Here is a 27,469-nt window from a genome sequence, read left to right as displayed (position 1 = left end):
CCTTTGCCTCATCACCCGATACCCAAGTCCAGGCTTCAAGTAAAGTTCTGCCTACTAATAATCAAATAGTGATAATTTGGAAATAGAAGAAGACCAACTAAATGAGAACTGGCAAAGGCTCTTTGTTGAGAACTGGCTATAGTGGGAGTCGGCCACCATCACTTGCATTTGGCAGAGACCCAAAGGCAAGTAGAGGAGTGGGGGTTTCCTAGTAAAAAAGTAGGGGTTGTGGGCATGGGGAAGTTAGAGGTGAGTTAACTAGAAGTGGGGTGTCCCATGTGATTGGTTGGGGGAGTGTGTATGGCTTTCTCTGGTTGGTCCTAATTTAGAAGTGGGAACAAATTAGGGAAGCTGTCAGTTATTAACCAAGCTCTGGCCATTTGGCTTGTTTGGATTGATACAGAGGTTATTGTTTGGCTTCCTGGATTGTCACTAGGGACAGCAGTCTGACTTCCCCTAAGTCTGACTTACAGCAGCCAGCTTCCTGGGCTGGCTACTGTAGAGAAGGGGTTGGTTCCCTGGGCTGGTTGCTGCTGGTTGTGGGTCAGAATTCTATTTTTATGAATGGTCAGGCCATTATCCCTTTGTATATGCGGTCTTTCATTACAGATATAAGGCCAGCTACAACAGTAACAGAAAATAGTATTTCTCCCAAGGTCACACAGCTCGGCTGTAAAGTGTCCTAACAGCCTCCTTTTTTTTTTTTTTTTTTTTTTTTGCCTGATTACTGCTTTGTTACCAGTAACTTCTTTAGCCTGATCTGTGGCCCCACCTCATGAACAAAAATGACTGAGGCCCAATTATTTAACCATCTGCAGTAAATGGAAGCAACAATCTAGAGCTGATCCTCACTTCCCCCTCCCGTCCTCAGAATTATTTAGTGCAATCCCAAATATTACAAAACCCCATTTCTGCTCTCATAATGAGAAGCAGCCCAGAACCCACTGGGGTGCTCCCTTGTTACAGCAGGTGAATGAAACAAGCTTTGCTGGATGCCTGGTTTCTCTGTATCGCTTCTTTCACTAAATCTTTGGATGCAGTTTTTTCCTTCTGCAGCCCCCAGAGCACTTTATTCATGTATCTCTGATGCTAGAGTTAACCACGTTAGGACATTTCTTGTACTAGACTGTAAGCTCCTTTAAAGATAAGGACTCGGGAGTTGGGGTTCCACTTTGTATCTGAGTTCTAATGAGAGAAATGATGCACACTTCAGACTGAGATGGAAAGGTGCTGCCATTACCTGGACACAGCTAGCAGATAACTAACTAGATGTCTCTGAGTTGTTCTTGGACATATGCCATGCAACACTTCATACCACACTGTGCACATGATAAATCCAATGTTGACTTAATTGGTGAAGAAAAGAATTTCTTTAGAGTTGATTCGAGTGAATTGTCAATGATTTATAACATCCCATTTTTATAAGGATTTATAACATTCAGTTTCCAGGCTTGCAAATGATAAAAGACCAAACCAATGCTAAGTCATAATGACCCCTCCAAAGTAGAGCCACCCTGTGGACCCCCAGTGAAAGAAACCTTGTCAGCCCTGCTTTGATACCTCCTTGCCCCTTTTTATATATTCTTTCAGAGCCAAATTGCTACTTTTCTTTCCAGGCATACATTCTAATTGGCTTGGAAGAATAATGGGAGTTACTCTTTTGAGATGTGATTTTGGAGAAAGTTCTTTTCAATATTCTGATAAGTAGTTAAGAAGACAAGTCTCTCTCTTTGTGCCAGTCTCATGCAGCCTCCTAGTATAATGCAATTGAGCTTTGATTATGTGATTTTTAATCATATAATCACATGCTGCTGCTGCTGCTGCCTGGTAAGGATGAAAAGAAGAATGAATATTGATTTGATGGCTACTTTCCCTTCAGGTTCTGAACCATACAACTGCATTTACTATAGGTCTTTAATAAGTTTTAACATATGATGGGGTTAGTTCTCCAACGTTATTCTTGTCAAATATTCTAGCAACGCTAGTTCATTGATTTCTTCCATGAGAACTTTAGAATCAACTTGACTAGTTAAAAAAAAAACATATTGATACTATCACTGGGATCACATTACATTTACAGGAAGAACCGACCTATTTATGGTGTTAATTTTCCTGGTCAAACATACAGGCATTTCCATTTGTTCAAGTTTTCCTAAATCTGGGTATGTATGAAAGATATTTGCACTATTCCCTGTATTTTTATGTTTGAAATATTTGATACCTGAAAATGTAACCTGAATTAAATGTAATTTTAAAATAGTTGATCAAGAAAATAATTTCTCATTCACAGGACTAAGACATCTTATTTTATTATGAGGTAGCAGTCAGATGAGTTTTGGCATCCTTTCTTCTTACTTGGATAAGTATCCACAGAGCTTATTCCCCTCTCTAGTGATTTGTTGGTTAGCATTTCAAAAAAAAAAAGCCTTTCTCTCTTTCAGCCCTTGGAGAGCCCACTTTTTTTTGGTCACACATAGATACCTACACCCTCAAGCCCACACTCTGATCCTCCATAACCATTTACCTTCCTGGTTCTCTTTGATTATCTCATGGCAGAGGGACAGAATGGAGAAAGCAGTGAACTTTAAGCTAAAACAACCTGTATCAAGCCCTTAGCCCTCTGACATCTTGAGCAAGCCACTTAATCTCTTTCGGTGGATGTTAGGTTCCATGTTAGCAATCTGGAAGCAATGTTCCTGCCTTACTTGTCTGAGGAAATTTAACAAAACAATGAGATTTGTATACTATAAATCGCTTTAATGTATTTAAGAATTGCTCTATATAAAAGATGAATTTCAAGTACTGCTCTGCTTTTCTGTACTTACAGAACCAAGTTCTTGCCTTCCTAGTCTGATATTCAAAACCCTTGAATGTGTAGTTTTTATCTATCTCTCCTTATGGAGAAGACTCTACAATCCTGTTAATACTTAAGTGGATCTCCAACAAGCCACACCCTTTCTAATCTCAGTACCTTCCAAAGTGCTTTTCTCACCCAGTGTGGGAGAAATATAAATAATACTAAAATTCCCTCCCAACTCAGAAAACCTCTGGGAGAAGAAAACAATTTTTTTATCGTGTAAGCACTAAACCATAATGTGCATCACAGTTGAGCGACTAAAGGGATGCAAAGACGAAAGGAAACTCCGCTCTTCTATATAGCTAAGTTCACATAACCCGTAGGTTGCGCAATTTGGAGTCAGGCGACAAGTGGGCCCTTAACCTCAGGCATCTCCCAAGGGAGATCGGGGTTTCTCTCCCTTGACAGTAACATTTCAGAAAGAGGGTTCCCAGGCCCTTGGGAAACATTCCTGAGTTATGAGACTAGCCGTAGGCTTATTTAGCCATTAGGAATTTACATTCATTTGGAAGGGCAGAGAATGCAATTCTGAAAGTCAAGGGGGTGTCTTCCCTATTTTCAACAGGAAGGACCCAGCGGCCTTCCGCCTGCCCGGGCCTGCCGGCGCCCAGCTCCCGGCTTGGCTCCCGTCCTCCTGTTCCTTTCCAGGGCCCGCTTCCAAGCCTTCCGGGGTACCCTATCCAAGCCCAGGGGTAGCAGGGACGCCCTGCTTCCACTTCTTTACCGGACTTCCGCTCCCGTCCTCACGGGGCGCAACCGAGCGGCACAACTACCTCGCTTCAAGCCTCCCCTCGGCCCCTCCCGCATGACGTCATTTGCCGGGGCCGCGAGTCACGTGACGCTGCGTGCGTCTGCCGGCAGGCGGCGTGATGACGCGAGCGCGGGGCGTGCTCGGCAGTAGGCATGGCTGGCGGCTATGGTGAGGTCTCTCCTAGGTGTTGTCGTCGCCATCCGGGGCCATCGAGGGTCCTAGGCCGTGCCTGCCGTCTGCTGAAGCCAGGTGAAGGTCGTAGGGCCTCGGGGTCCTGCTGGGGTGCGAGGTGCCGGGTGTCCGGCCCAATGGGAGTGGGCGCGCCGCCCGCAAATGTCCCACGCGTGGCCCCTTCGGTCGAGTAGGGCGCGATTAGGGGCCCTTGGCCTGGGCCGTTCCATTCTGCGGTTGGAGGGGACTCGGGACCATGGCTCTAACCGAGCTTCTGAGGGTCCGGTTCGGAGTATACGTGTGGCCTTGGCGGGCAGCGCTAGGCGGGATGGGGTCGTGGGTATGGCCTCCCAAGGGGCGAGAACTAGGAGGGAGACTCAAGGCCTGGCTTGAGCTGACCGCGTCTTTCCTCCAGGTGGACCACCCTCGACTCCTCCGCAGCAGATCCTCTGTAAGATGCACTGGTAAGTGACGCTACCTGGGCCCCAGCTCACCACTCCCAGAACTGGGCCTGCTGTTCTTCTCCACCATTATTTCACGGGGAAAATCCTTTCCGAATCTATTTTTGTGTCTTGGCCTTCAGTTCCGAACTATTTTCTGAACTGTAGCCTACATACTAAGAACGCGATGGAAGAAAGGGCGATTTTGTGTAATGATAATGACGATAAGGATATTTCTGTGGTCTTGTAATTTTAGGAAGTTCTGCTCTGGAATTATAAGGAGTAAAGCTAATTCTTAACCCTCTTCACTACTTGATAAGGCTGCCTCCAAGGCCCTTTCCCTCATTCCCTCAGCCCTTTGGAACGGATTGCTGTTCGTAGTCCATCCCTTCCTACTGTCTGTGAGTTACCTGTGTCCATGGGCTCCCGTAAGAAACTCAAGTAGGCCTAATTCAACCCCACGATCTCTTCTCCCAGCTTCCGACCTCGGGGCTGGTGCTCAGTAGGCGTACTTTACGGACTTAGAGGAGCGTGACCTGCAAGCCTCCAGCGTGCTTGGGTCTGTGGTGACCCTGTGCATTCCTACAGTGCTTGCAAGAAAATTTTGAAACGGTTTGAGGCCTTGCCCTGCTTCATCCAGAGCAAGGTTATAGAAATTTCAGACAATTGCTTGCTCCCTTCCGTGGTGTGCTTGGCAGTGTACAGGTCTGTACTGTCTGATGTGGTGACCACTTGATTCACATGGTTAAATTTAGAATTGAGTTTTTCGTTCACACTAACCACAGTTTAGATGCTCAATAGCCACATTTGGCAAGTGGAGACTTTATTTGACTGTGCAGGTTATAGAACACTGGTAATTTTGCAGAAGTTGTTTTGGACTTTGAGTGTTTGCTGTGTTACAAGATTGTTGGAAATTTTATTTTATAATATCCTTTAAAGCTTTATAGAAGTTGAAATTGGAGTTCAGAGGGAGTGGTAAAGGTGGAAGTGGACCAGCAGCAGGGAATAAAGAATAGAAAGGAATGATGAGTCCTGCCAAGAGGGGCTGACTATACAGAATATTTACAGATAGCAGGTAAGCCAATGAGAACTGGAGGCTAAGTTCTGTAGCAAGGCTGAGTACCCCAGGAGCTGGTGGAGGGTGCGTTGATAAAGGAAGACCTCGTGGGAGAAGAGGGTACTGATTTGGTTGAACTCTTGTTTTGTGCCACACTTAATTCTTAACCCACTTTAAATCTTTGAGGACTACTGAAAGGCACTCTTAGGTCCAGTACAGATGAGAGAGGTCCATTCAGAATCACGTGAGCAGGGTTGCCAGCCAGTGACTTGTAGGCTAGGGTCAGGTGTGAGGCCTCTCCAGCCCTGCAGCCTGCACTCTCTTCCAGGATGCTAGACCAGGAGGGAGGAATGGAATCTAGAAGCAGGTGGGAAGTTTGGGTCAGAGGGGAATGGGCCTTGCCTTTGTGTAAGGGCTGTTGGGTGCAGTCAGGGATATGCTGGGACGGAGAGAGCGGCCAGCATGGTCATTGGAGGTCAGCGCAGCTCCTGTGCTCCTGATTTCTGTGTCACACCGCACATTATCCCTTGAAGGTTGGGGCTTCTAGCAGAATTGAATCTCTTCAGTCCAAGTGCAGATGCTAAACACACCAGCCTCCTGGGGCTGTCGTCAGGAGACACTTTTGTGAGTCTCCTGTTTCTGCAGTCCTAGGAGCAAGGCGCCGTCTGCCCTTTGCCCCAGGCGTTCTTTTCAGAGACCTTCGAATAGCAGACAGCTTTGGGAAATACGAGGTAGAACCGCAGAGCAGAGTGCAGGCTTGCCCGCTGTCTGCTGTAGACTTGGTTTTCCCTGTACTGTCCTGTAGTGCTGCCCGGAGCGGGTGCCTTCTGGCTCCCCTTGTGTCACCCTGTAGGAGTTGGGGCCGGTGGAAAACACTGTTGCTTTGCTGCTGCTGTTGTGAATAATCAGCTGTTTTTTGCCACATGTCTCCTATAGCATCCATGTGGCTGACGGGCTACCATGTCACCTTTCCCGGTTCCTGACAGGCGTGGCTTCCGCAGCAGACTATGCTCTGTGTTCCTGCCCCAGTACATGACAGGTGTTTCAGCAGCAGAAATCTCAGGATGTCTGAGCTAGAAGAGACCTGAGAGAGAATCCCTTCAGTGGCTGATAAGTTGTTCATGGGATCTGCAGTGGTAAGTAGGCAGGAAGAGTCTGGCCTAGCAAATCTCTTCACTACACTTCCGTTTTATATGTTCATTTTCCATAAGCACAAAGCCATCAGCTTATTCTTACCTTCCATATTGTAAGTCAGTGACTGAGTCCCAGAAAGGTTAATTGCCTTCAAGTTCATGAGACTATTTTGTGGATAGATGGTTGTCTAGTGTCTAGACTTGTGGGGTCCTGGTTCTTTGGCACGGCAGTTTGATTGCCTTTGTGGTTTTGGATTCAACCCACAGCCCTTTCCCTGAGAATCTCCTAGGTCAGTAGTGTGTCAGCCTGGCTGTTGGTAAGTCTGTCAGAGAGGCCACTTAGCTCACAGTGGAGTGAGGAGTGTGCACCCAGGTTCCATTCTGTTTATTGCCCCTCGGTAGCACTTGGGAACTGTAACAGTCCCTGGCTGTATCCTTACGTCACTTAGTTTTCACAGCACGCCTCCTGATTGTTTCTAATTTCCTTGTTTCTGCAGCTGAGGAAGTGGAAGCTGATGTTGTGACCTGCCCACGTTGGCACACCTGGTGACCGTGCAGCAGAACTTGAACCCAGGCCTTTGCGCTTCAGTTCTCTGAGCAGGTTTGAATCCTCACTTGCTCCCCTGCCAGGACGAGTCAGGAATTTCTGATTCTTGGCCCAGGCTAAGGTGCGGGTGGCTCAGGGCCAGGTGTGCACGTCTGACTGACATTCTCTGACCTCAGGTTTGGTGCCATGCATGCCGTCTGCTTCCAGAATAAGGATCCTCGCTGTACTTCAGGACTCAGGCCCCTCTGGCATCTGAATGAGAATATATGGTTACTTTTAATATTTAATAAAATGGCTTTAAATGTATAATTCAGTCCAGCCTGTTTCTTTTTTCCATATGTTAGATACAAAAGGGGGGAAGACCCTTCCCTTAAAGGAATTTCAGCCAAGTTTTAGGGAGCCTGAGGATGTCTCCCATTCTTACTGCTTTGTAAACTGCAGAGTGGGTGCTTGACCTTGAGATCCTGGGGTGGGTTCCATTGGCTTGATGGACTTCTGTGCCTCTTGTCCCCCTCACCAGTGTGGGTTAGACTTGGGTACGCACCATAGTATTGAGACCAAAGTGTGGATTGATACCTTTAGGATGAGTGATGCACCCTCAGTCTATTTCATTTGATAAATAACTGCTCATAATTCAGTGAGTGAGTTTAGCTGATTTAGCTTAATGTCAGCAGGCCAGCCAAGGCTAACTGAGCCAGAAAAGATTCAGTGAACCACTTTTTTTTCCTCATCTAAATGGCAGAGATCACTTTAAAAAAAATTTTATTGAGTTACAGTCGATTTACAATGTTGAGTCAATTTCTGGTGTAGAGCACAATTTTTCAGTCATACATGAATATACATTCATTCACATTGTTTTTCACCGTGAGCTACCACAAGATCTTGTATGTTTCCCTGTGCTATACAGTATACACTTATTTATCTATTCTCTATATAGCTGTCAGTATTGACAAATTTCAAACTCCTAGTCTATCCCTTCCCACCCCCCCCCCCCCCCCCGGCAACCACAAGTTTGTATTCTATGTCTGAGTCTGTTTCTGTTTTATATTTAAGTTCGTCTTTTTTTTAGCTTCCACATATGAGTGATATCATACGGTATTTTTCTTTCTCTTTCTGGCTTACTTCTCAGTGAGCCACTCTTACGTTCAGTTTCTTACTGACATAGTGAATGGAAAAGTACCCAAAGGGACCCACACTCTGAGTCACCACAGCTATAAAATTACCCTGAGGGGGCAGGAGCAAAAAGCCTCACAGCTCAGAACCGGATACTGGGGAAAACCTGACAGCCCCCCAGCAGATGAGCATGAGAGGTGGCCTCAGAGCAGCTCCTCACAGGCACTTCAGGATGAGCCATGTGGCCCTCGTGGGTCCATGCCCCTCCAGGCCACCTTGGTGGACCCCTTCCCTGCAACTAACCCAACAATGTATGCCCTGAGATGAAGCAAAAATAGATTTTAAAAGCAAACCCTAAAATGGTACAGTTATGGTAGGAGAGCTAAGAAGGGCTGGGGACCTGCCCCAAAGGTCGGTGGCATGAGCAAGGGGAGCCAGTGGGGGAGGCCACTGCAGGGACCGGGAAAGGGAGGCATCTTGAAATCAGCCTAGAGGAGATAATGAGAGTGAAACTGCTACCCTCAGCCCCCAGGGGCTCCTCCCTGCTGTCCCGCCCTCATCCACTCGCTCCACCAGTCACTGCCCCAACTTGTCAGACCGTTCCCTGGGGAAGCTGCAAAGAAGGCCGCCATTTGTCCTGCCTGAGACAAGGCAGAGAACCGACCTGGGCACAGAGGTCCAGCCAGACCCAGGAAGGGGAAGGACTTTCGGTGTGACGTCATCAGCCTCATGTGATACAGGAGGCAACGGGTGCAATGCTTTGTGCAAGCTGTCAGGGGCAAGAGCAGTCCTGATTGCAGTTAGGTTCAAGGTCACACAGCAGCAGGGTCCAAAGCCAAGCCTGGCAAGCTCCATCCATGGGCCAATCCCCAACCTAAGAATGTCTTGACTTCTTTTTTTTTTTTTTAAATTTTGGGGGAGAGGGGTAGGTAATTAGGTTCTTGATTTTAGTTAGGTTTAATCCCCAGCACCTCATGCATGCTAAGCAGGTGCTCTACCACTGAGCTATAGCCTCCCCTCTTGACATCCTTACTTGAAAAAAAAATAAATAACCCAAAGAAAACTATCTAGTGATGTGAAAATTTTACCAGGTTCAAGTTTCACTGGAACAGCCATGTTGGTGCTTTCAGGTCTTAATTTAATGCAGACCCGTGCCAAGAGGTTGGGAGATTGGGGAAGTGAAACCTTGGGACCTGGCTTGGTGAGAACTCCCTGGGCTGTCCAGACCTTTGGTTGGGAAAGCCCTTCAAAAGCACCAGCCCAAGGGGCACAGGGTGTGGAGGGAAGATGAAACTTGACCAGAATTTGCCTAAGAGAAGCCCCAGGCCCGGTGCGGAGTGGACCCAAAACCCGGACCTGATGGGAGGGTCCCCTCAGAACAAAAGTGAGTGCCTGAGTTTTAACAGTCATTTGAACAAGCACTTTCCATTGTGTTATATGTCTCAGTTTTAAGGTGTATGAAGGAAGAGAAAAACCTTTTCTTGATTATCAAACTACTTCAGAGTTTAAAAAAGTGAGTTGATGGAGGTGGTAGCCCTCTCTCATCTTCTTAGAGGGCCCGCACTCTGTCTCTGGGGTGTGTATCTACTTTTACTTTAAACAACTCCGCACCTCTCGGCTTTTCTCTTGCCTTCTGAGACGGACTGCACTCTGTCTTTGGAGTGAGTGTACATCTCTCTAAATAAATCTACTTTTACTCAAAAAAAAAAAGTGAGTTGATCGAAAGGCAATTATTTTAAATAAACTAGCATTTTGAGTACAGAATCCCAAAGATAGTATATGGATGACTCAAATTTGGGAAATAACCTGTCCTCCCTGTGCCAGGGGAGGGACAAGAGAGAATTGTGCCTCCACACCCCCAAACCCTTCCAACGCCTCCCCTGGACGCCATGTGGTCAAAGAACGCTGTTCGCTGTTCGGGGACAAATCTGAGCTGACTAGTTTGGCCACTTCTAAAGGTGCTGCCTTACCTACAGAATGAAATGACAGTTCGCACCTCTGAGCTGTGAGAACCCAAGTGTGACAGGAGGGCTCCTGGTGCTGTTTCTAGTCCTTACTACTGAAGGGGCAGGCAGCTGGGCACCAAGGACACAGAGGAAACCACTGGAAAAAACATCCAGAAGCCTGGACCAGCAGCAAGACTCAATCGTGGCACAATAAATCCAGCTCCGTGGCCATAGCGGGGTGTGACGTGAAGCTGGCTTTGTCCTTTACATCCCAGCGTGATCTTGCACACTTGGAAGAAGTATTGCATAGACTCCTGCCCCAAAGGCCTGGGTGTGAGCATTTGTTCACTTTTTTTCAAGTACAGTGTACCTACCCTAAAATCCACCTAGGTATAGGTACAGGGTTATGTAGCCACAACCACGTGATGAAACCTTTTCTTACAGCCACATGAGTGACACCGAGGTGGCAGGGCTGGGGGTGGCAGAGATCCTGCTGCCTGGGGAGAGGGTGGACTTAAGAGATCACAGAGGGTCAGCGTTTCCGCAGGAGGCCAGCAGGAACCCTCCAGAGCATCAGCACCTCAGCCACCTCCCCAGCCGTTAGGCACGCCCTGAGGGGAACCAGGAAGCAGGGGTCAGAGCCCCTTGGGAGGGAACCAGCAAGTGGTGAGGACAACCTCTCCCTGGGGCCAGAAGAACCCACTTCCTACTTCACCAGCACCGCAGGGGCGGCAGGCAGCGAGGGCTGCGGGCAGGGAGGGCTGGGCCTGTGCGAGAGCACCCCTCCCCTCCGTCCCTCTGCACAGGAAGGTCTGGGCAACCTGGCCTGGGTGCTCCCGCCGGCAGGATGGAGGACGAGGAAGGCCCTGAGTGCGGCAAACCCGACTTTGTGCTTTTGGACCAAGTGACCATGGACGACTTCATGGAGAACTTGAAAATCAGGTAGACCCAGGGCACAGGCTCCCCTCCCCCCCTCAGGTGGACCCAGGACACAGGCTCCCCTCCCCTCCTCAGGTAGACCCAGGACACAGGCTCCCCTCCCTCTTCAGGTAGACCCAGGGCACAGGCTCGCCTTCCCCACCCCCTCTGGTCTCCATCAGCCTTGGGGGGTGGGGTGCGCACACACCCACCCAGCCCACTGTCTGGGTGACCACAGGGGGATGGCTAGGGCAGGAAGGACTGCCCCTTCACGGCCAGAGCAGCCAGCCAGTGCTGGAGTGGGCTCCCCAGACCCGTGCCTTCTGACCCATTGTCCTGGCAGAGACAGGCACCCTGACCAGACCCACTGGACACTCCATCTCCCTTGTGGGGCTGGGCTGGGCCCTGAGGGGCTCCAAGGGAAGTGGTGAGGTCTGCCCTGGGGACAAGATGAGATGACGCTGGCAGAGGGGGCATGCGGAGTGCTTCAGGGTGTGGCTGGTAGAAATGACATGGGGCCCTATTTGCTGTGGAGGAGGGCAGAGGGCAGGGAGGAGCTGGGGGACAGGTGGTGAGATGGGGTGGCACCAGGACAGCCAGGGGGAGCAGAAGGCAGCCTGCTGTGGAAGAGCCTGGGGACAGCGTCCACTGAGCCCAGATTGTTGAAATCAGAGGCTGCGGGCCATGAGCCAAGCCCAGGGCTGTGGGATGGAGAGGAGAGAGTCAGACAGGAAACGAGCTTCTCTTTTGTATGGGGCACGGAACTAAGCAGGATTTCAATTCGTTCTTATAAACTAGCGTGTGAGACAGGTATTACCGTCTCCATGTGAACGGTGGAGCACTGAGCCCCTGGCCGCACAACTTACAGATTGGAGATCCTGTCTGGCGGTAGCGGAGGGTGTGGAGGGGAGCCAAGACAGGGAACTCCCCTGTCAGAGGCGGTGGAGGAAGAGGAACCCCGGACAGGCCATCAGGGGCAGGGTGGGTCCCAGACACCACGGGGCGCAGGATCCTCCCAGGGCCGAAAGGTCAAGAGAGGGGTGGACCCAGGCACCCACGCTGGCGACCAGGCTCCTGAAAGGAAGGGTTGAGAAGTCTGAGGATGTGCCAGGGAAGGTGGTGGTGCAACAGCCCCAGGCCCCTCCCTGCACCCCTCCCAGTCCCGCTGTCTGGGTGGGGCTGGGTGGAGTCGGCTTCTGCTTCTGGGTCCCGCCCAGCTCTTGAGCCGGAAACGGCCGGAGGCCCCTCCCTCCATCTCCCACCCCGATCTCCTCTCTGTCCTTAACCCCATCTCCCAGTCCGCCGGCTCTGCCTTGCCCAGTGTGGCCTTGGGCAAGTCGGTCCCTTAATAAAACAGGCAGTCATGACTCCTGTGACATCAGAACCTGCTGGGACAGCAGCTTGGATCCCAACACGATATTGGGGTGGGGGTGGAGGGTCCCAGCAAGACTCAAATCAGCCTACCCCCCACCCAGTCTCAGCTCTCAGCCCTGGGGGTGGACCAGTGCCCTAGGACCTAGATGTGTGTCCCCCAAGGCCCTGAGCACTGAGGACTGGCTCTGCCTGTGCCAGGTTCCAGAAGGGCCGCATCTACACCTACATCGGCGAGGTGCTGGTGTCCGTGAACCCCTACGAGGAGCTGCCCCTGTACGGGCCTGAGGCCATCGCCAGGTACCAGGGCCGGGAGCTCTATGAGCGGCCGCCCCACCTGTATGCCGTGGCCAACGCCGCCTACAGGGCAATGAAGCGCCGGTCCAGGGACACCTGCATTGTTATCTCAGGTACCTCCTCCACTCCCTCCCTGGGACCCAGTGTCTTCATTTGTCAGTGATGGGGAGGTGACTGGTGCACCTGGTGGGGGGGCGGGCACAGGGAGCTGGTTAAGGGGGAGCAGCCAAATATTCTGTCTGACTGTCCATCTGTCTGGCAGGGGAGAGTGGGGCAGGGAAGACAGAAGCCAGCAAGCACATCATGCAATACATAGCTGCCGTCACCAACCCTAGCCAGAGGGCCGAAGTGGAGAGGTGAGTAGGGGCGCCAATGAAGTGGGGGCGGGGGTAGCCCAGGCCTCATGCCTGATCAGGGAGCAAGAGACATGACTGAGTCCAGCTCAGGCCAAGTTCAGTGAACCTCTCTGTCAGGAAGGCTCCAGATGACCCACAGCCAAGACCTCTCCACCAAAGAGGGGTGAGGCCCGGCATAGGGGTGCCCTGCCTCTACGGACAGGGAGGAGGTGAGGTGCAGGGGACCAACAGACAGGGGCTAGGCCCTCCTTGGGACCCAATGGAAGTGGGGAAGTTGGCTGGCCAGTCAGGAAGGCCCAGAGGCCAGGCTAGGTATCAAGAGTTTGGGCCGGGAACCGGGAACCGGGAAACCAGGATCCACTTGCCCACCAGCGGGGATTTGTAGGAGCAGCTTCCTGTGTGGGAGCCCCGGCTCTTCCTGTCAAGTTGGGGGGAGGTGGGGTTCAGGTTAGAGTGGGAACAGCAGTGGAAGTTGCAGAGCACACATGGCTGGCAGCGCCCACCCCTACAACTGGAGGTTGAAGATGGTGGAGCGTCCAGACCTCACTCCTTTCTGTAGTGCATCCTGCATCTTTGGTCTGGGAAGGCAGGGAGGTGACTGTCTGCATTTGCTGATGCCTTTCAAGCCTCAGGCTTTACACCACACCCGGCACAAGTGCCTGGCAGGTGCCCTTCCCAGCGTCCCAGAGTCAAGGGCCATTCCACGGCCTCAGGTGGAGATGCTGGACCAGGGAGCAGTCCCCAGTGCGAGGCCTTTGTTAGAACCCCAGCCCCTCTGCCCCCACGCAGGGTCAAGGACGTGCTGCTCAAGTCCACCTGCGTGCTGGAGGCCTTTGGCAATGCTCGCACCAACCGCAACCACAACTCCAGCCGCTTCGGCAAGTACATGGACATCAACTTCGACTTCAAAGGAGACCCTGTGGGGGGGCACATCCACAGCTACCTGCTGGAGAAGGTGGGCCCTGCTGCTGAGACCCTGGGCAGGTGGGCTGCACCGGCCTCCCTCGGGGGGATCAGGCAGAGCTGCCCCATCTCGCTGACCCTCCCAGGCCTGGGGCCCAAGAGACAGGAACATACCTTCTTGGATGTCCCAGGTTCACAGGGCTGAGCTCCCGCTGTGGCTGGTGGCGGGGGTGCCCCCCCGCCCCACTACTTGCACTGCCCTGGGGGCTCTGGTGTAGGTTTTCTGGGTGGGGCAAGTATCCAGGCCTGGGTCCAGCTGCCTCTCTCTCCTCAGTCTCGGGTCCTCAAGCAGCACGTGGGGGAAAGGAACTTCCACGCCTTCTACCAGGTGAGCCAAAGCAGGTGGGGACTGCTGGGAAGCCCTCCTGATTGCCCAACTCATTGTCCATTTCCCTTCCCCGCCCCTTTCTGCCCCTGCCCTGCTCCCGTTGCCCCTCCCCCACCCACACTGGGGTGGGAACTCCCTGGACCTGGGCAGTGTCTACACCGCGTCTGACACTGATACTATCTACAATGGGTAAGATCCACTGAGGTGGGGTCTCCTTGGACTCAGGCAGTGTTTGCACCATGTCTGAGCACCACTGGGGTGGTTCTACTTGAGGGCTGACAGTGCCTGACCATTGAAGTGGGTTATCCCGGGACACAGGCACACCTACTTCAATCCAGCTGTAGTGGGATCTCCCTGGACTTGGGAGGTATCTGCACCACTAGGGTGGGTCTGCCTGGACACTGGCTGCATCTACACTGTCTCTGACCATTGAAGTGACATTTCTCAGGATACTGTTAATGTCTACACTGAGTCTGTCCCATTAAAGTGTTTCTTCCTGGACTCAGGTGGTGTCTACACCATTCTGACCCACTGAGCCAGGATCTCCTTGGACTTGGGTGGTGTCTATGTTCTGACTCACTGAAGTGGGTTCTGCCTGGACTCAGGTGATATCTACACCATGTCTGGCCACTGAAGTGGTTTTCCCCTGGATTGGGGTAGCGTCTACACAGTTGATGACACTGAAGTGGGGTCTCCCTGGGCATGGGCTGTGTACACACTGCATCTGACCAGGAGGTGGGTTCCATCTGGAAATGGGCAGCATCTACACCATGTCTGACACTGAGGTGGGTTCTACCTGGACACTGATGGTGTCTACACTGGATGAGATGCTCTGAGGTGGGGTCTCTGTGGATCTACATTCTTTCTACACTCATTCTTGGGTGGTATCGACATTCTTTCTGACTCAGTGAAGAGGGTCTGCCTGGACATTGGCAGTGTCTTCTTCGTGTCCTATCACTGAAGTAGGTCCTCCCAAGACATGGGTGGTGTCTACAGTGTGTCCGGTCTCTGAAGTGGGATCTCCCTGGACTCTAGTGTTGTCTACACCACGTCTGACCACTGAAGCGGGTTCTCATTAGACTTGTTCAGTATCTACACTGTGTCTGAACTTAGAAACAGGTTCTCCCTGCGCTCAGGCAGTGCCCACACCATCACTGCACTGACCCACATCCTGTGTTCGTTTGTTGGGTCAACGGTGGTTGAAGGACATGCCTGTTTGTGCTGTGTTTGTGAATAGGGTCTTTGGAGCTCAGGGGGCCTTACTGAGGGATATCTCGGCCCTCCAGGTGCTGCGGGGCTGTGAGGACGAGGAGCTGCGAAAATTGCACCTGCAGAGAAACCCTGCGCTGTATAATTTCACCCGCCAGGGAGCGGGGCTCAGTGTGAGTGGTGGCCAGGGCTCTGTGTAAGCGCCAGGGCACCCAGGCTCTCATCACATCTAGTCCTGGGTGCTGGTGACCAATGGCTTCAGCAGGGCCCAGCATGGTGTGAGTGGTTCAGCAGGACTGGTGGGGCCCTGATTCACTGTCTTTCAGTTGGAGGAATTGGGGCTGGGTGTGGGGATGGGGTGCGTGCGTGCTGGGATAGAGGAATCAAGGTTCAGTGTGGCACTGGGGTGCTGAGCCCCTTCTCCCCCAGGTCTTGGACACCGACGAGAAGAGCCACCACCAGGCGGTGACAGAGGCCATGCGTGTGATCGGCTTCAGTCCTGAGGAGGTGGACTCCGTGCACCGGATCCTGGCTGCCATACTGCACCTGGTGAGCCTGGCTGGACGTCTCCCCTCAGGGAGGGACTAGCCTCTGCCAGCCCAGCCCTGGGACTGGCCCACTCCTCCCTCTGCTGAAACCAAGTTGCCTTGGCGATGGGCTCCCTCAAGATCGGGCCCTGAGCCGTGGGCTCTGCGTGCCCAGAATGTGCCTGATTCCTGTCTAGTAAATTAGCCCGGACTTAGCAGGCAAGGGCAGTCTGGGCTCAGTACAGCTGCGCATCATGCAGACCTGCTTCTTGCTTCTGTTATTCAAGAGCTGTGTGGCTTTGGGCAGGTCACTCGGCGCCTCTGAGCTTCTGTTCTGTGTGAGGTAGAATGAGGAGTGAGTAGTGCGTAGCTGGCTGCAGGCGGATGCAGTGGGATCGCTCACATGATGTTTTGGGTGGAAAGCCTTGGGGAAGGCTCTGCTGTGCTCCAGGAACCGCTCCCATATCTCTGGCTGTGCACATGACAGAAGCCAGGCTCTACTGCACCCCTGGCCCTGCCCTCCCTTCCTCCTTCCCTGGGCAAAGGCGTGCCTGACTTTTTCTGGTTTTCCCATCACCAGGGAAACATTGAGTTTGTGGAGGTGGAGGAGGGTGGTCTGGAGCAGGGGCGCCTGGCGGTGACAGAGGAGGTGCTGGTGGACCATGTGGCTGAGCTGACGGCCACCCCCCGGGAGCTGGTGCTGCGCTGCCTGCTGGCTCGCACTGTGGCCTCGGGAGGCAGAGAGCTCATTGAGAAGGGCCACACTGCGGCCGAGGCTAGCTATGCCCGGGACGCCTGTGCCAAGGTACTCTGGGGGTGGGGGGTGGGGGGAACCCAGGAGGCCTTCCTGGAGGAGACAAGTGCAGAGGCAGTCAGAAGCAGCTGGCTGGTGGCCTCCCCCCAGGCAGTGTACCAGCGGCTGTTTGAGTGGGTGGTGAACCGGATCAACAGTGTCATGGAAACCCGGGGCCGGGACCCCCGGCGCGACGGCAAGGACACAGTCATCGGTGTGCTGGACATCTACGGCTTCGAGGTGTTCCCTGTCAACAGGTAGGTAGCCCAGCCACCACATCCCACACTCTGAGCCCAACCTCTAGGGCCGCCTTAGTCCTGGGGAGCTCAGCTGGGCTGGAGAACAAATGTCTGACTTCTGTCTGGGTTGGTCCCTGGCGCCGAGCTCATGCCCTCAAGCCTGCCTCAGCTATGCCACCATCCAGTGGTGCTCACCCCCTTGCTGAGACTCCGGAATCCACTCCAAGGTGTACGTGCTGGACTTGGGGGCAGTGGGGTAAAGGAGCAGCCCAGAGTGGGAGATGCACCCACACAGTGGGGCCACCTGGGGTGCCTGGCACCAGACCCCTCCGGCAAACTTTTGGGGGGAAGCCTGCCTTTTGTCACACTCACTCCCCGTGGACCGGAAGCCCCCAGGTGGGTGGGCAAGGCATGACTCTGAACGGCCCGTCGGCCCCCAGCTTCGAGCAGTTCTGCATCAATTACTGCAACGAGAAGCTGCAGCAGCTCTTCATCCAGCTCATCCTGAAGCAGGAGCAGGAGGAGTACGAGCGGGAGGGCATCACCTGGCAGACCGTGAGTGCGCATCCCGGGCCCTGGAGGGCGAAGCAGGGCGCTGGGCAGAGCGGGCGCTGGGCGGGAGCGCTGGGGAGAGACTGGCCCACGGGGCTCAGGAGCTGCCCTCCGTGCCCCGCCGCAGGTGGAGTATTTTAACAACGCCACCATCGTGGACCTGGTGGAACGGCCCCACCGGGGCATCCTGGCCGTGCTGGATGAGGCCTGCAGCACCGCAGGCCCCATCACTGACCGGATCTTCCTGCAGACCCTGGACACACACCACCGTCACCACCCACACTACACCAGCCGCCAGGTGCCCCTCCGCCCCCTGCAGTCGCCCCAACCGTGTACACTTCCATCTGGTCCTGACACTGGCATGCATGCGCCCCACAGGCGCCATGCTGCCTATCTCTGGTGGGGGGCCCCTGGTGATGGCTCAGCCCCCTCTGGAGGACTGTCTCCCCTCCCACACACCTTCTGTGCCTTGACCCTGGCCTGTCCCCTACCCACAGCTCTGCCCCACAGACAAGACCATGGAGTTCGGCCGAGACTTCCGGATCAAGCACTATGCAGGGGATGTCACGTAAGGCCCTTCACTGAGCTGTCTCCCCTTCTACCCCCTCCCATTTAGAGAAATTTTATTTATTTTTGTCTATGGGGTTTTTTGTTTTCTTTTTTGGGGGGAGGTAATTAGATTTATTTATTTATTTAGTTATTTTAATGGATGTACTGGGGATTGAACCCAGGACCTCATGCATGCTAAACATGCGCTCTACCAGTGAGCTATACCCTCCCTCCTCCCCTTTTTAAGACACTAAAAATATGCCTTTCACCAGATTCACAAATAAAAAGAATAAAAAGCATGAATCGGGGCTTTTTAGTGGTTCCCAGCCCCAGCTGTATCGTAGAATCTTCTGAGAAGCTTTAAAAAAATGCCCTTTTCATGGGATGGGATAGGAGATTCCAAGGTGCAGCCAGGATGGGACCTCTGCTCCTAGCCCAGGGCCAGTTCATGTCACTCTATGAACAAGGTCTGCTCTTCGAGGTGGAGGTCAGCAAGGAGGGGCAGAGGGGTGAGAGTCTATGTTTCTAATAAGCTCCCAGGCCAGGTGGACACTGCGAGTCCTTGCGCCACATACTGAGTACCAAGATCCCCCCCAGTGTCCTCCAGAAATCAACATGGTTAATTTACTTGTCACTCACCTCATCCTGAAGCCGACTGGAGGTGACTCACAGAGAGAGGCACAAATGTCTAATGTGCCCTTCACAAGAAGAAGAAATTGAGTCAGAAGACAATCACCAGGAATCAGATCTCATCGCCCCAGGTCTTTGTAGGAGCTGCAAGTGAAGCCAAGATTTTGGCACTGAGCTTTCTAGCAGTCAAAGGATGAGATAATGAATCTGAGGTCCTCAGTGCCACAGGATCCAAACAGATCAATGACTCAGGAGTTCCCGATTGTAATTGCAATCACTGATATTTACAGAAACTCAGTAGGCACCTTCTGAGCATTTGATGTCCATTGAGGCACAGAGAGTTTAGGTAACTTGTCCCAGGTCACACAGCATGTATGTGCCGGAGCCAGGATCCAGTGATGTGACATTTGGCTCCGGAGCTGTGGGCATAACCACTGGACTCATCTTCCAGGAGAGGAACTTCTGAGGCAGAACGTTTATGCGATGAGACAAAAAGCGGGCAGGAGGGGGAAGGGAAGAGGAGCTGGCGAGAAGGAAGGAAGGAAGGCTGACCGACAGGAGGACGGGCCGGTGGGGGTGGGGAGGGGCTTGCTCGGGGCCATCAGAGGCTCCTGCCTCCTCACTGGCCCTCGCCCCCCAGGTACTCGGTGGAGGGCTTCATTGACAAGAACAGAGACTTCCTCTTCCAGGACTTCAAACGGCTGCTGTACAACAGGTGAGCGGCTCTCTGGGCGTGTATGGGGGTGCCAGAGGGCAGAGGGCCCAGGGGTTCTGGCTGGAAGGGCTTTCAGACACTCCAGTCTGACCCTCACAGACAGCCTGAGGTTCAACACTGAGGCCATGTAGCGTACAAATGGCCAAGCTGGGCGGGGGCTGTCCCCCGGGAGGGCGGAGGGCGGTTGGACATGCAGCCTTTATCCCTAGCACGGACCCCACCCTGCGGGCCATGTGGCCAGACGGGCAGCAGGACATCACAGAGGTGACAAAGCGCCCCCTGACGGCCGGCACGCTCTTCAAGAATTCCATGGTGGCCCTGGTGGAAAACTTGGCCTCCAAGGTACGGCCCCCCACCCCTGCTCTGACCCTGACTCCTCCAGATCCTTCTGTCTGGGCCTGGGTGTTAAGTTGGGCCCCCCACCGTCCCTGCACATCACCGGGAGGAGGAGGGCGTTGGTTTCCTGTCTGATGTGAGCCACGCCCCCTCCATCAGGGAGGGACCTGCCACTGCACAGGCTAAAGATGCCCTGGGCCAGGCTGAGGCTTGAGTAAACACGGGATTCTAGCAGCCTTCTTCTGGCCCCATAGCCTCTTGGGGATGGGCTGGTGGAGACCTTGCTCAGAGCTTGGGTTGGCCCAACCCTGGTCCTGCGTGGAGCCGGGATTAGCTTCTGGAAACTGAGGCCACAGGGACAGCAAAGCGTCACTAACTTCTTGTGGAGCTTGGGGTCCAAAGTCAGAGGGGGCCGCGGGAGGACTCCAGGGCCAGCTTAACAACAGGACATCCAAAGACTCAGCAGGGCCTCTAGGAAGGCGAGAGGAAGGGCAAGTGGGGCTTACTGCTGCTGCCTCAGCCTCAGAACCTGGCTCTGGGCCCAGCCTCCTGCCCTCACCGAGCATTGGGCTCCCGTCCTCCCATCCCCCGGTCTCCTCCGGGCCCTGCCCTTCTGCCTGCCCTTGGCCCCTTGGCCTCCCCTTCCCACTGAGAGAGCCTCTTCCCCACCCAGATGGCAGTGTGGGAGGGACGGAGGCGCCAGGGCTGAACTCACTTGCTGCCCATGCCCGCTGACCATAAGGCTGTGGCATGGGCCTCTTCGAGCATCCTCTGTCCCCACAGGAGCCCTTCTACGTCCGCTGCATCAAGCCCAATGAGGACAAGGTGGCCAAGAAGCTGGATGAGGGCCACTGTCGCCACCAGGTCGCATACCTGGGGCTCCTGGAGAACGTGAGGGTCCGCAGGGCTGGCTTTGCTTCCCGCCAGCCCTATCCTCGATTCCTGCTCAGGTATGGCCCTCCCCACCCCAACCCGCCCCTGTGGGGGGCAGATGATTGGGGGTGCCGAAAGCAGCAAGTGCTTTTCAGACATCAGTGCATGTAGGAGCCAGCAGGCTGCCAACCTCGGGACACTGACAGTCATCGAGGCCCCTCGTGTGACACATGGGCTGGGCTGGGGTGGGCGTGGCAGGGAGGGGGTGTGGGATGGGCTGGGCTGGGCGCAGGCGCTGGAGTGGAGGTGGTGCGGTGTGGAGGGTGGGGCGCTGGGCGGGGCGAATCAGGGCTGGGCACCTCCGCGTCCCGCCCACTGCCCTGTCCTGCGGCGACAGGTACAAGATGACCTGTGAGTACACGTGGCCAAACCACCTGCTGGGCTCCGACAAGGCGGCCGTGGGCGCCCTCCTGGAGCAGCACGGGCTGCAGGGGGACGTGGCCTTTGGCCACAGCAAGCTCTTCATCCGCTCGCCCCGGACGCTGGTCATGCTGGAGCAGAGCCGCGCGTGTCTCATCCCCATCATCGTGCTGCTGCTGCAGAAGGTGTGGCGGGGAGGGACCCCCAACATGGAGGGGGTCGGCCGGGCGGGAAGGAGAGGTGGGTGTGCATTCCCTGCCTTGGGGAGAGGAGAGATGAGTGTGCCCGACCCGGAGCTGGGGGCGTGTGCCTGCACTGACGGGACCACGGGCTCACTTCCCAGCACTGGGGGAGACCCCACTCACAGGGGACAAACCGAGTCTGAAACTGCCTTAGGCACAAAGCATGGATGTGGTTCAGGTCTCCTCCGTCCTGTGGCCGCCAGCTTCAGGCCCAGATGCTCAAAACAAGATATTCAGGGTGCTGGTTTCCTGCCTTCCTTTCTTTTTCCCTCTTTTTCTCCTATTGACTCTGAAAGATTTCCAACCCGGAGAAAAGTGTGCAGAAAGGTGTATTAAATTCCCACATCCCTACTGGCCAGTGTCAACCGTGTCACGTGACCAGTGTGGTTTTGTGCAGACACCTCACCTCTACCCTGTTATTTTGAAGCAAATCATGTCATTTATAATCATTTCAGTATGTATTTCCAAAGGATGAGGATTCTTCCATCTCTTCCCATAACTTTTTATTTTTAACATTTCAAACCTACAGAAAAGCAGAAAGATTCATACAATTACTCTTCACCTAGATTGCTACAATTGTGTGTTCCCGACCCTGTCTCTGCCTCTCTGTCTGTCTTTCTCCACAACCACATACAGATACTCATGTACGCATGTGTTTATATTTTTCCCGGAACCATATAATCTAATGACACCCCTACATAATTCAGCAGACATAGCCTAAGAACAGGCACATTCACCCTTTTAACCACGCTGACATTAGCACATTCAAGAAATCAAATGCTGATAAAATATAATCTGATATGTAGGCCATATTCAAATTTGCGAAAGTGCCCCACTGCTACCCATTACATCTTTTAAAAAGCCAGAATCCAGTTAATGATCACACACTGTGTTTTATTGTTACCCCCATTGTCTCCTCTAACACACAAGGGTTGTTTTTAAGAACATGACATGTTACCATCACAGAAACAGGACTGAGGAATTTCTGTCCTGTCCAGTCAATTATCTACACTTCCCCAGTCGTGTCCCCGGTCTGTTCAAGTCAGAGTTCGTAACGTTGCAGTCACGTGTGACATTGCTTAAGTCTGTTTTAATCTGTGGGTCTGCTGGGCTGCTGGCCCTGTGGGATCTCCAGTCTGGATTTTGATGGCTACATTCTTGGGGTGCTCCTCCATTTTGGGGGTCTCCTGAAGTGAGGGAGGTGGGGCCTAGCTGGACCTGACCAAGCACCACCTCCCACTGGCCCCCAGGCGTGGCGGGGTACGCTGGCGAGGCGGTACTGCCGGCGACTGAGGGCCGTCTACACCATCATGCGCTCGTTCCGGAGGCACAAGGTGCGCACTCACCTGACGGAGATGCAGCGGCGATTCCAGGCCGCAAGGCAGCCCCCGCTCTATGGCCGTGACCTCGTTTGGCCGCCACCCCCTGCCGTGTTACAGCCTTTCCAGGACATCTGCCAGGCGCTCTTCTGCAGGTACTCACCCTCTGCCACCGTCCCCTGCTCTTTCCCACTGATCTAGTGCCCACTGAATACCTGGACGAGGTCCTCTGAACCCCACAGTGCCAACGAGGAGACACACAATCCTGTTTGATAAGCAGGAGAACTGCGGGCTGTGCACATTAGCTGGCTGCCCACACCTCACAGCTGGTGGCAGATCCCTAATGTCCCCAGCACCTTGCTTGGCATTTGGAGGTGACACAGGCCTCTCTCTCCCTGCTAGAGGCCTGCAGGAAGGGTGGTGGGTCAGAGCTAGAAGTGGGGGAAACTCTACAACTGAGCAGGGCTTTGAAGGCTGAATAGGAGTTCTCTGGGAGACAGGGTGAAGGGTAACCAGGGTGCTCAGAGCAGGAGAGGCCTCCTTCCAATGAGACGAGGGAAGCTGGGACACAGAGGGTGGCCAGTGCCAGGCTGAGGGGCTTTGAAAGGCATTAGCATGTGTTCTGGGGGTCAGGACCAGGGGTGAGGAAGGATGAGGCCTGCACAGGGGTCCGTCTGACCACCTGGTCCTTTCCAGGTGGCGGGCCCGGCAGCTGGTGAAGAACATCCCCCCTTCAGACATGGCTCAGATCAAGGCCAAGGTGGCTGCCATGAGGGTCCTGCAGGAGCTACGGCAGGACTGGGGCTGCCGGCGGGCCTGGGCCCAGGACTACTTGTCCTCCGTAAGTGTCAGGGCTGCCGGGGCGGGGTGCCAAGGAGGGGCTCGAGGCTGAGAACTTGCCTATGTCCACCTCAGCTGTCCTCTCCCTGGGTCTGGCTGTCCTATGGGCTGGACTTCTCTGTTCCTGCCCTTGGCTTCTGAAGTTTAAGATTTTTCACCCAGAACCTGCTGGCCTGGGCTTTACTGATCACCTGCTTCTCTGCCTACTCACACTCCTGTACCCGTGTTCTCAGGTAGAGCTCCCCCAGCCCCGTGTTCAGGTCAACACCCCCATTTTCAGGCACAGAGCCCCCTTCTTAGGCACAGCCCCTTGGCTGGCACCCCACGCCACGGCTCCTCTTGGCCCACACATGGGCGCTGTGAGCGGCCCCCGGCCCGGTTCTACAGGGGATGAAGCCTTAGGGGCATGGGGTTTGCCCAGGTGGGTGGCTTGGTGTGGAGGAGCCAGGTCCTGCCCAGCCCCTTCCATCTCAGTGTCTGTCCAGGCCTGGCCTGAGGAGCAGGGCTGGTGGGTGGGTGTGGAGGACTCAGACATGTGTGCCTGGAACCTTAGGACTGCCGGGGTCTGCGTGCTGGGCCCCCAGGGAACCCAGCGTGGCAGATGGACCCAATGGGAGGCTGACGTACAGTTTTCTGAGGGGAAGGGTGGCTGTGCTGATTCACTGAGAGTCACTGCCAATCAAGCATGATCCCAAGACCCCATCCCAAGCAGCCCCCTGTGTCCTCAGGCCACAGACAACCCCACAGCCGCAGACCTGTTTGCTCAGCGACTGAAGACACTTCGGGAGAAGGACGGCTTCAGGGCCGTGCTCTTCTCCAGCCACGTCCGAAAGGTGAGTAGTGGGTTCAGGGCACGTGGCAACCCCAGCCCAGGCCCGGCTCAGAGGTTCACAGCTGCTCCTGAAACTTCAAAACTGGTCAATTCCAACCCAGTCAGTGAGAGAATGGCCCCAGGGAGGGGAAGCCCCCAGCCATACTTGCCGGGGTGCCCCTGGGGCCAGGCAAGTGACCCCTGAAAACACCTGTCCTGCAGGTGAATCGCTTCAACAAAAGCCGGGACCGGGCGCTCCTGCTCACAGACCGGCACCTGTACAAGCTGGAGCCGGGCCGGCAGTACCGGGTGATGCGGGCCGTGCCCCTGGATGCGGTGAGCCCCGCGGGAGGGCAGAGGCATCCATGGGGCTCCAGCTGGCCTGGTGGTCCTGCTGGGCACTGCCGGGCCCCTCCCCTCCTGCCTACCTGGGATGGCCAGAGCTTTCTAGAACTCAGCATCAGCTCAGGATGGCAGCCCCCGCACCCACTCCTCCACTGAACAGCCTGCAAAGGTTTCCCGTTCCCCGTGGCTGTAGGGCCCAAACCCCACCCTCAGCTCCTTCACCCCTTCCTGCTCCACTCTTTGGCAGAGCCAAATGCCAGATGGCCCCTCTTCCCCATATCTCTGCCTGCTGGGGGTCTCCCCCTCCCAGACTGCATGGACCTGGCTGCCACCCATGAGACTCTGTCCCTGTCTGTTTCACCCATATGTGCATCTCTATGGCCCACTGGCTCCCTGGAGTCCCAGCTCATACTCCCACAGGGCAAGGGACAGCCCAGGGCAGGGATTGAGGCTGGGGGTCCCTCTAACTGTCAGGATAGGGGAGCATGTGGTACGCTGGCCACAACCCTCCCATTTAGGCACAGGGCCAGAAAGGGAGGAGGGCAGGACTGTGGAGCCTCAGGTGTTGCGGTGTTCCCAGAGGCTGTCTGAAGAGGGCAGGGATGCTGCAGGGGGCGTGGGCATGCTCCTGGGATGCGGGGCCTGCCTCACCCCTGACCCTGAGACACCACCCCCTCTCCCGGCCACGGCCCAGGTGACCGGGCTGAGCGTGACCAGCGGGCGGGACCAGCTGGTGGTGCTGCACGCGCGGGGCTACGACGACCTGGTGGTGTGTCTGCACCGCTCCCGGCCGCCGCTGGACAATCGCGTCGGGGAGCTGGTGGGCGTGCTGACCGCGCACTGCCAGGGGTGAGTCCCGGGGCTTGCGGGGCGTCCGCGGGCTGGTGGAGCCCTGCGGGTCCTGACCATGACCTCCCCCCAAACCGTCCCCGCTTCAGGGAGGGACGGGCCCTGGAGGTCCGCGTCTCCGACTGCATCCCCCTGACCCAGCGCGGGGCTCGGCGCCTGGTCTCCGTGGAGCCCAGGCCGGAGCAGCCGGAGCCGGATTTCCGCTGCAGCCGCGGCGCCTTCACTCTCCTGTGGCCGAGCTCCTGAGCTGACCTGTCTGCCCGCACCCGGGCTTGGCCTTGGCGAAGGCGGAGGGGTTCTCCATCCGCGCCCACGAGCACTGGAAGTTCACAGGCGCGCTGTACAATAAAGGATGCTATGTCTCTGTCTGTGTCTGGCGTAGACGTTCTCTGGCCACTGCCAACTTGGCCAATGTCACCCCAGCGTCCTCTGCTGACCCCTGTGGGGTCATCCGAACTAGAGGCAGAGGCCTGGGGGCCGGGTCTGATGGGGCAGCAAGACCCCAACACCTAGGGCCCCAGCCTAGGAATTGCCTGGACCCGGAGCCCGGGTCTGAGACACTTCCAAGGCTGCCCCTGTGGGCTTCAGACTGTCCCCACAGCCACGGTCTCTTTCTTTCTCCCCCTTTCTTTAGGGCTATTGTTCCTATTGGGTCACTGGGGAAGCTTGGGGGTCCCAGGGCTTGGGCAGAGCACACAGTAGGGGCACGGAGAGGTCCCACAGACCGACTGGGGGTGCACGCTGTCCCAGCTGCTGTCAGTGTCAGGGCTGGGTGTGGGCATCCCCGGCCCTGGGAACCCCTCCTCTGGGACACAAGCAGCCAAGACTTCTTAGACTCCCTCTCAGGATGGGAGCCCACCCCTGGGTCTGGGGCTTCTCCAGAAAGCCAACAGAAGGAAGGCCAGGGTGGACACACCTCCGCCTCCTCGGGCCAGCGGAGCTCCTCCCCAGCTCCAGCCCTCCCCCTGCCCCGCCCCCTGCCCCCAGCTCCTCTCCAGCCCCTGCAACTCTTGAGCCCTTGGTCCCCTGCCCCACCCAGCCCTCCCCATCCCAGCTCCCTGGCCCCTCCCCAGCTTCCCAGCCCCTCTCCAGCACCCCCATCCCACCCATCCCCCTCCCCGCCCTCTCAGTAGGTGCCCCCTCTGCTCTCACTGCTGCTCTGTGCCTCTGCCTTGGGCACCCTAAATTCGGGGGGCATCCTTGCTTGGTTGTGCCCTGTTGATGAGGAGGGAGGTCAGCATCTGTGTGTTGTGGCCTTTGGATGTGTCATGGAGGGCTCAGAACTCACTAAGGCGTCCCCTTGTCACTATTGCCTCTCTTCTGGGGGCTGGCAGGGTCACCTCCCACCATGAAATCTGTGTCTGGCTACTCCTGCCCTAGAAAAACAGCTTGACTCTGAGCCGGGGCCTCGAGGTCCCCAAAGCCCACCCCCAGGGCCTACTCCTGCGTAAATCCCCTGTTCTGGTGGCTTTGGGCCAGCCCCTCCCTCGCAGAGCAATCAGATCCCCTTGGATCGCTCCTTTGAGATTCCTGTGGACATGGCTTGTCCGAGAGCCTGTCGGCACCACCTGTTTCCTTTCCAAATTCTCCCACAGCTCTAGGGAGCCCAGCTGCCCGGCTGACAGGAAGGCTCAGGGAGGAGGGGGGGAACTTCACAGAGCCCAGGGAGAGAGACCTCACGCACCACTTGGCAACACTTGGGGGTCCACCCTTTTGGGGGCCACTCCAAGCCCAGGGCCCAGAGCCAAACATTGTGTGTCCAGCCTCGAGGGAGAAAGTTCACAGCTGCCTGGTGGGTTCCTGGGACTGTTCCTAAGATCCCTGAGATCCAGTCCGAGAAGGTGTGTGACATACTAGGAAGAGGAAGGCCCGTATTGAACTCTGACCTTGTATCAGGCAATTCACATGCATTGTAAGTCACTTTATTTGTCATAAGCTACTTACTATGTGCCACTGTCCTAAGCGCTTTGCA

At 55.1% G+C, this 27,469-nt stretch overlaps 1 protein-coding gene, 1 long non-coding RNA gene and 1 other non-coding gene across 4 annotated transcripts; all 3 read left to right on the top strand.

Annotated features, from left to right (window-relative positions):
- Nucleotides 1-3,699: 3,699 nt before the first annotated feature.
- On the top strand, nucleotides 3,700-7,265 carry LOC106728501. Its single transcript, XR_001364747.2, has 5 exons — nucleotides 3,700-3,857; nucleotides 4,195-4,243; nucleotides 6,213-6,412; nucleotides 6,907-7,010; nucleotides 7,133-7,265. It is a non-coding gene; the product is annotated as an uncharacterized LOC106728501 (long non-coding RNA).
- LOC116665165 lies at nucleotides 4,756-4,887 on the top strand. Its single transcript, XR_004321723.1, has one exon. It is a non-coding gene; the product is annotated as a small nucleolar RNA SNORA9 (small nucleolar RNA).
- Nucleotides 7,266-10,692: 3,427 nt separating the features above from the next.
- Nucleotides 10,693-25,863, top strand: MYO1G (myosin IG). 2 transcript variants are annotated; one of them, XM_032484338.1, is made up of 22 exons: nucleotides 10,693-10,957; nucleotides 12,506-12,714; nucleotides 12,864-12,957; nucleotides 13,747-13,912; nucleotides 14,195-14,248; nucleotides 15,535-15,630; nucleotides 15,887-16,006; nucleotides 16,565-16,789; nucleotides 16,889-17,034; nucleotides 17,457-17,571; nucleotides 17,696-17,866; nucleotides 18,066-18,136; nucleotides 19,388-19,462; nucleotides 19,672-19,804; nucleotides 20,582-20,748; nucleotides 21,069-21,276; nucleotides 22,584-22,807; nucleotides 23,349-23,493; nucleotides 24,221-24,325; nucleotides 24,526-24,639; nucleotides 25,343-25,497; nucleotides 25,587-25,863. In XM_032484338.1, the coding sequence occupies exons 1-22, from the start codon at nucleotides 10,863-10,865 to the stop codon at nucleotides 25,741-25,743; spliced, it is 3,045 nt and encodes a 1,014-aa protein (XP_032340229.1). In that variant the 5' UTR covers nucleotides 10,693-10,862; the 3' UTR covers nucleotides 25,744-25,863. The 2 variants fall into 2 exon arrangements, with proteins under 2 accessions (XP_032340229.1, XP_032340230.1); XM_032484339.1 differs by lacking the exon at nucleotides 16,565-16,789 and having other exon boundaries at nucleotides 10,694-10,957.
- Nucleotides 25,864-27,469: the final 1,606 nt, after the last annotated feature.

The sequence above is a fragment of the Camelus ferus genome, chromosome 7 (assembly GCF_009834535.1).
Source record: "Camelus ferus isolate YT-003-E chromosome 7, BCGSAC_Cfer_1.0, whole genome shotgun sequence".
NCBI classification, from domain to species: domain Eukaryota; kingdom Metazoa; phylum Chordata; class Mammalia; order Artiodactyla; family Camelidae; genus Camelus; species Camelus ferus.
This window is presented reverse-complemented; position numbering and strand designations above follow the sequence as displayed.

What these genes read in the sequence shown, in the direction of transcription:
- MYO1G (XM_032484338.1), top strand. Translation starts at nt 10,863, where the DNA reads ATGGAGGACGAGGAAGGCCCTGAGTGCGGCAAACCCGACTTTGTGCTT. An exon ending in CAGAGGGCCGAAGTGGAGAG is followed by an intron (nt 12,958 to 13,746) that starts GTGAGTAGGGGC and finishes GCCCCCACGCAG; the next exon opens with GGTCAAGGACGTGCTGCTCA. An exon ending in CTGACCGCGCACTGCCAGGG is followed by an intron (nt 25,498 to 25,586) that starts GTGAGTCCCGGG and finishes TCCCCGCTTCAG; the next exon opens with GGAGGGACGGGCCCTGGAGG.